The sequence below is a fragment of the Ruditapes philippinarum genome, unplaced genomic scaffold, assembly GCF_026571515.1.
Source record: "Ruditapes philippinarum isolate M1 unplaced genomic scaffold, ASM2657151v2 ctg1801_1_1_1_1, whole genome shotgun sequence".
In the NCBI taxonomy this organism is placed as follows: domain Eukaryota; kingdom Metazoa; phylum Mollusca; class Bivalvia; order Venerida; family Veneridae; genus Ruditapes; species Ruditapes philippinarum.
In genome coordinates, this window is record NW_026858130.1 from 45,075 (window position 1) to 53,108 (window position 8,034).

Genomic DNA, 8,034 nt, shown 5'->3' on the forward strand with positions numbered 1-8,034 from the left:
ACACAGTATTATGAAATCATTGATATAGGAATGGCAAACATCTGTTATACCATAGATCTGAAAATCAGACTATGATACCTGTAATATGAGATATCAATTTATATCAAAGCACAGATCTCAGAATCAAATGCATGTGCTGCAATAAATAAGATATCAAACAATCCACAGTTATCAGATATTATGTTTTGCAATTTCCACTAAACAGAGTTATTGCCATTATTTATACCTAAATATAGGGTATCAAGCACGAAATTGCGTTATAATCATCAATATTATATAAATTTTTGTCCTACCTGGTTTTATTTAAACAGTGAAGCATTCTTGTTTGTGAGTGGCAGCTTCATATACTGCACAGTCAGATTTGAATACAATATTAAACAGAAGAATTTTTTTAATCAAGCAGGATAGAGTAGTCCAAACTAATAAAAATATAGGCTTAAATGCTTTAAATGGATATCCGAAAGGAAGAAGTACTTGAGGAGAAAAAAGATGACTTGTCATATTTAAAAGATGAAAGAAAACCTACTCTCAAAGAAACTCTTAAGGTAGGAAACGTTCATGAATTAATGTATCCAAAAATAAAAGATAATAGACGTAAATTCAGTACATAGAAAATGCCTCATAGATTTATATTATTCCAAAGCTAAAAATGAAATGAATAGCTTAGTATTAATGGTAATAATCATAAAAGACTTCAATGTTTTAAATGAAATTTACCTAAACTTATTGCATCTTGTGCATGAGTGGTTGCCTTTAAAACTTGAACAAAAGAATTGCAGCCACAGTTCAACAGTGTGTAATCGTAAGAGGCGACTAAATGGGTGCAAATAACTGTAGTCTATGCATCTCTTAGCTCCAGATGGTGAGGTGTTTTGACCCGTGGTGTTACTTTGAATAAGTTACTAACCTACAAATTAGCGAAGTCCGGTATTTGCGTAAACAATATAATAAAATGTTTATGTCCTTTACTTATAGATTCATGGATCAAGATCTGCAATAGCCAAGTTAATTTGGCATCAATACATTTTAACCTTGGCGTTATGAGTACCTGCCTAAAATCAACACATTTGAACATTTTGGTGTAAGACTAATGAATCGAAAGTAATGTACTAGTATATATTTATACTGTCCAGTAAAGAAACCAATTTTGCGTACTGAATTTATTTCCTGAATCTCAATGACCACGATTTTTTTCCACCCACCACGAATTGATCAGAACTTAGCAAATATCTTTTATAAAATACTTAGAATAAGAAGGAAATTATTGTGAAAAAAATGTTAACTGGATTAGGGAAGTTTATATTTGGACATAAAATATTTCTTATGAAGATGTGCTGTTCAAGCTACTTAAATACATTGTACTATGTTATATGGTTACAATTTCTTTTAAAATTCGTATGTTGAGACTCTCTTAAGTGCCATGTTTATAATTAATGTTCGAGGAATAAACAAAACAAATGGAAATAATTCATTTGATTGCAACCATTATTAAAGTAACAAAAATGAGAATTTGTGCATTTGTTTTACTTTGATTTTATGAGAAGTAACTTCAACATGGGTCTCATCAATAACTGTATCTATAATAAGGTGCACATACAAATGATAATTTACATGTATTCGCCCTGTGCGATGCCACTCTCATGTTAGTCTTAATACTACTAACCAGAACTTTGAACACAAACAGCACTTTCCGCGCATTTTGGCTAAAATTCAGATGAATTAATTCATAACGATTCTTGCACTGTAGGCAGAAAATATTTCTAGCATTTACAAAAAGCTATTTTCAGCTATTTATAAATAAGTTTATCATTTGTAGGTCAATTAATGTAAGGAAGCAAATATCTCAGAAACTAAGTCAAATTGTTGGAAACAAGCTTTATTTCACTCTGAATGAAACTAATCTCAATTTTCTTTTAGAAAATTAGGCTTAAAAATAAACTCAGGTATGATAAGGTGATTCTATTTATCTATTCTCTCGGTCAATTTCTTTGATGACTATAGACGTTTGTACTCGGTTATTGCTCCCCATTATGCGATAATGACATAAAGACATCCAGTTTGACATGTGGGCCGCAGGCCGGGGGCGTCAAGAGCTTAGTTTATTTTCAACTTGGCAACAAATGATCCGTTCAAGCACTCAATTTCACATGAAGAACTGAATTTAACATAAAGAACATACACAGCAACTAAATAACACTGTCTCGTTTCTATATTTTGTTATCATGTTTTTAAAGAATATCGAGTTTTCTGGTAATAAGTAAACTGAAGGACAGATGGTCTAGTTGTTTACGATGACAACACCGTTTCTTAGACAAACAAGATAAGTTTTTTATGCAGACCAGGCATAGGTGCTACCCATTATACCCTCATGCAATAATGGATATCTTCTGGCTATTATCACTCTGTTAAAAAAAAACACTTTTTTTTAGATTAATTTGTATAAATCATTTGTATAATTTTCTGTCAACCATGTACTTGCCCTTATATGAATGTATTATAGATTGAAATGACTATAAATGTTGTAACATTTAATGCTGAATAAATATTATCTTACGTTATGATATGTTATGTTATTATCGCATAATGGCGAGCAGCAACTAAGTATCAGCCTCTAAATAATTACTAGCGTATATTTAACTTTACAATATCCTATAAAACAAATTTTAATTAAATGAAATGAATTGATAGGCTATGATTGAATGACATTGTTTTTATCATTTAAAAAGATTTTCTTATATGTTTATTATATGTATAGCTTAACATATATTGCATTTACGAAAACAGTCTTTTTCATTCTTTTCTTAAAGAATGACCACGTTCGTAGTTTATACTTTACTATTTGTATGATGAAATATTATGTGTACATACGTGACTCAAATGAATTAAATAATTAAAATGAATTTAGGGACATGTAACAATTAATTTGTAAACAGGTTAAGACCGAAAAGTTTTGTACTCAATTATTTGTTTTTAAAATCATAATTATTGCATCTCAAAACATAAATTTTTTAATTCTTACGTAGATCTTCTGGGGCATTTAAAACAGAAATTATTAAAAAATATATACTCAGAAATAATCAGAAAAGGGAAGTTCGTGCTATTCTTAGCATGATTTGCGTTCAACGCTTCTCATTTTTGGGTCATTTTTTAAAATAAGAATTGTTATTCTTGAGAAACGGAATGAGCAAATGATCTGAAAATCTGCATTAGTCTAGACCAATTCCGTCATGTCAAAAGATCTTAGTGGAGTCCATTTGAGAAAGACCTGGATGATCCAATGACCTGAATTATCCAAATAAATTCATATCCATATATATTATTTTACTGTGATATTCAAGTACAGTATATATCATGTGACAATAAGTGCAATTGAGATGCCGATCGTATTTTTTTTTATTTGTGTATTTCAATATTTCGTTAGGTAATTGTTTTATTTTTTTATCATGACTGTGATATGTAATGTTTTTACTTCAAAAGACAACTTAAATACTACATTTTTTAATTTTGTTCTCCATTTGGATATGTTGTACATTTATTGTTTCAAATATGTCTAACTATTTTTAATAATATTGTTAGCTGTAATTAAGCAATCAGCTTATATCACTGTAAAGCGCCTTTAAACGTGTACTAGTATATAAAAAGACCGCTGTATAAGTTTGGTAAATAATAATAATAATAATAATAATAATTATAATTAAAAAAGAAAATTATTTAAATGAATGTGCATTTTTTCTTCATTTTCACTGCCCTTATTTTGTTTTACTTATCCACTGTAACGATAGCTTGTTTTATTAAGAAAATATCTTTGAAAACAAATAACCAGATATATATTTTCAAGATCTCTGTATTATGATACCCCTTGACACCAATATGGAAATTGTTCATATACGTCGGCCGCCAAATCGATCGAAGAAAGTCATTGAAAAGAAAACGTATATTAATTAGGGACTAAACACAATAATATTAAAGTTTTGCAATTCTGTTGTACATGCCAATAAATCATATTAATGTTGATGTCCTAGTTAACTCCAAATGAATGATAAATGTATGTTTTTTTTTGTTTGTTTTTTTTTTTGTTTTGTTTTTTTATTTCTTGTTTTTATTTTTATTTTTTTATTTTGCCCTTTAAGATCTCGTAATTGTGCAGTAATGAAATATTTTATGACATTTATGGTACTATGCTACAAATGCAGCAAAATGATGCTTTTTTTTAAATTAATTTTTTAAAGGCATTAAATTGAAATAGATCTTTTATGAAAACTGAAATTTTGGGTTAAATTATTGGGTTAAATTATTATGTCGAATGGACAATTTGTTTTTCTATCATCACCAATCATATTAACGAGTATGACTTTAGGATAAGTGATATTCAGAACAGAAGGAATTATAACCACCGAGGTATAGTAGTGAATGAACTTTTCGCAAGTTGGATGGTTGAATGTCAGTAAGATATAAGTACTTGCCAAGACTTTCCTTCTCTCTTTATATTCAACATTCGGCTTCAAAATCAAATCACATTTCTAGCCCTGTATTTGTTTGTTTCAGGAATTGGCTGAGTCAAGTTCTTTGCATGGAATACCAAAGATTGTGTCATCTCGACAGATTGTTGTGAAAGTATTGTGGTCTATATTGGTTCTAGCAGCATTTGCTGTAGTCTCTTTTCAACTGTACCTCCTATTTAAGTTAGTTTTAATTTTTAACGTTTTACCATATATTCATTCAATCTGAATCCGTATATCTATTTTATATACATAGAAAACAATTTTGCTATGTTTAAAATTATTTAAACTACATTTTCCTCAAACAATTCATGTATATTTTATATTCTTCTTTTAGAGAAGTTAAATTGATTTGTTGTATAATATTTGTAAAACCTTTCGCAAATTTAACTCATGAAAGACTATCAGCAATATCATATGTCGATAAAGCCAACAATTTTTAAATAATGTACACGAGTCATGTACACGAGTCGAATGTAATTTCGATATTACTTGGTCATTATGTGGAAGCAAAAATAGAAGCGTAGTTTATTTTGAATAAAAGTTTACTTTGTATTTGTCTTTGTGAAATCATTATTTTTCAGGTTATAATTTTTTTTATTTCTTTTACTTTAAAGAACATATTATTCGTATCCATCACAAACATCTGTGTCGCTAGACTTTAGTCCTATTGCTTTCCCTGCCATTACTTTGTGTAACTTGAACCCGGTACGGAAATCCCAGCTACACAGATCAGAAGACTTGCGGGATCTCCTGTCCGAGGATCAGGTACTGTAGCAAAATAAATGAGCCGCGCCGTGACAAAACCAACATGATGCGTTTGCGACCAGCATGGATCCAGACAAGCCTGCGTATCCGCGCAGTCTGATAAGGATCCATTCTGTTCGCTATTAGTTTATCTACTTGTTATAGGATTTTTAATTAAACAGCATGGATCCTGATCATGCGCAGGCTAGTCTGGATCCAAGCTGGTCGCAAACGCATTATATTGGTTTTGTCATGGGGCGACTCAATTATGTATTTCCTTTTCCCATTCTATTTATATTCGTGTGCCAATCATTCTTACATCCTTTCCAAATTTAATTTACTCTTGTGTCACACATTTTGGTTTAATATTCATCTTTGATCACCCATAAATTCATTTGATAAAAGAATATTACGTTTCTCCAGGATGTTCTTTTATGCTTCATAACTGCACATTTCGTAAGTTGGTCGGACGGTTAGTTAATTAATTAGTTAGTTAATTCCAAATTTGCTTTTACATTCTTTGTGTTCTTTTTTTCAGTTATTATCCGTTTCTATAAATGTTAGTATGCTCAAATTTCATCTCCAATCAATTTAATTGAACATTTATAATGAAGCTTAATAACTCACTCTAAGCAGTTTGGCTAATATAATTTTTACCTTTCATGTGCTTAATTCATTATATTAAATCATTCTTTTAAATAATCAAAAAAATGCTTTAATTGGTGTTATTTGTTGTTTTTCAAATTTAATTTACAGGTTTACGCAAGGAGAAAGCGGGGTACCGAAGGTACTAACTCAGAAAATAAACATCTGCTGGATGCTGAAGGAAAAGCGATGTTCAAAGTCCTGGCAAGGAACCTAAACGATGAAACAATCCAGAAAAACAAACATGCGGAAGGAAAAGGCAATAACATTACTGATGATCGTCGTGAAAATAAACCAAAAGTTACCTTTCAAAAGTCCACGTTTTCTGACTTAAACAGAGATAAACGTTTAAAATTAAACAACCATAAACAACTCAAGAATACACGAACAGTAAGACATAATGGCGAAGGTCTGCGAAATAGAAGAGAAGCAGACACAACTACAAAGGAAACAGAAGCTGCTTCTTATTCAGTTACTAAAGCAAACTCTGATTCAGTGACACAAGATGCGGTTACTAAAGCTAACTCTGATTCAGTGACACAAGATGCGGTTACTAAAGCAAACTCTGATTCTGTGGCAAAAGATGCGGTTACTAAAGCAAACTCTGATTCAGTGACAAAAGATGCGGTTACTAAAGCAAACTCTGATTCAGTGACAAAAGATGCGGTTACTAAAGCAAACTCTGATTCTGTGACACAAGATGCGGTTACTAAAGCTAACTCTGATTCAGTGACAAAAGATGCGGTTACTAAAGCAAATTCTGATTCAGTGACACAAGATGCGGTTACTAAAGCAAACTCTGATTCAGTGACACAAGATGCGGTTACTAAAGCAAACTCTGATTCTGTGACAAAGATGCGGTTTACTAAAGCAAACTCTGATTCAGTGACAAAAGATGCGGTTACTAAAGCAAACTCTGATTCAGTGACAAAAGATGCGGTTACTAAAGCAAACTCTGATTCTGTGACACAAGATGCGGTTACTAAAGCTAACTCTGATTCAGTGACAAAAGATGCGGTTACTAAAGCAAATTCTGATTCAGTGACACAAGATGCGGTTACTAAAGCAAACTCTGATTCAGTGACACAAGATGCGGTTACTAAAGCTAACTCTGATTCAGTGACACAAGATGCGGTTACTAAAGCAAACTCTGATTCAGTGACAAAAGATGCGGTTACTAAAGCAAACTCTGATTCAGTGACAAAAGATGCGGTTACTAAAGCTAAAACTCTGATTCAGTGACACAAGATGCGGTTACTAAAGCAAACTCTGATTCAGTGACACAAGATGCGGTTACTAAAGCAAACTCTGATTCAGTGACACAAGATGCGGTTACTAAAGCAAACTCTGATTCAGTGACACAAGATGCGGTTACTGATGCAAACTCTGATTCAGTGACACAAGATGCGGTTACTAAAGCTAACTCTGATTCAGTGACACAAGATGCGGTTACTAAAGCAAACTCTGATTCTGTGACAAAAGATGCGGTTACTAAAGCAAACTCTGATTCTGTGACAAAAGATGCGGTTACTAAAGCAAACTCTGATTCAGTGACAAAAGATGCGGTTACTAAAGCAATCTCTGATTCAGTGACAAAAGATGCGGTTACTAAAGCAAACTCTGATTCAGTGACAAAAGATGCGGTTACTAAAGCAAACTCTGATTCAGTGACTAACAACACGGTTACTAAAGCAAACTCTGATTCAGTGACAAAAGATGGAATATCCGATGAATTAAGTAGTAGTACAATCAATTATGATTATTTCTGGTTTGACTATTCAGATCTAAACGAGGATTTCTACTGGGACGATTGGTTGTCTGACAACTTTGATGAGCGTTTGTACTTAAAGCAACTAGGGCAAACCAAAGACGAATGGGATGCACGTGTTGAAAATTTTAAAAAGGCTATAAAAATCAAACCTTTGTGAGTAGTATTATTGAATTATACTGTTTGTATGATCTGTGCTTCTAAAATGCCGAGCAATATAAAAACAAGCAATTTCTTAAAACATATTTTATTTTTGTTAAAAAAAATAATGCTTATTTAATGAAGGAATACTTCAGTCCTCTCTTCCATTTCAGTTAAACATGACTAATTAGGATAAATCAAAAGTAAAAAAGTCATAGCTGGAATTTAATATGC

General features: G+C 31.6%; 1 protein-coding gene across 1 annotated transcript; it reads left to right on the plus strand.

Moving 5' to 3' along the window:
* Positions 1 to 216: 216 nt before the first annotated feature.
* On the plus strand, positions 217 to 7,819 carry LOC132752203 (fibrinogen-binding protein-like). Its single transcript, XM_060742511.1, has 6 exons — positions 217 to 545; positions 4,546 to 4,682; positions 5,117 to 5,267; positions 6,003 to 7,129; positions 7,170 to 7,183; positions 7,248 to 7,819. Exons 1-6 carry the CDS (start codon positions 450 to 452, stop codon positions 7,817 to 7,819), a joined length of 2,097 nt encoding a protein of 698 aa, XP_060598494.1. The 5' UTR covers positions 217 to 449.
* The last annotated feature ends 215 nt before the right edge of the window (positions 7,820 to 8,034 follow it).

Coding starts and splice junctions, on each gene's coding strand:
- LOC132752203 (XM_060742511.1), top strand. CDS start 450: ATGGATATCCGAAAGGAAGAAGTACTTGAGGAGAAAAAAGATGACTTG. Junction 546..4,545: donor CTCTCAAAGAAACTCTTAAG/GTAGGAAACGTT, acceptor TGTTTGTTTCAG/GAATTGGCTGAGTCAAGTTC. Junction 4,683..5,116: donor CAACTGTACCTCCTATTTAA/GTTAGTTTTAAT, acceptor TTTACTTTAAAG/AACATATTATTCGTATCCAT.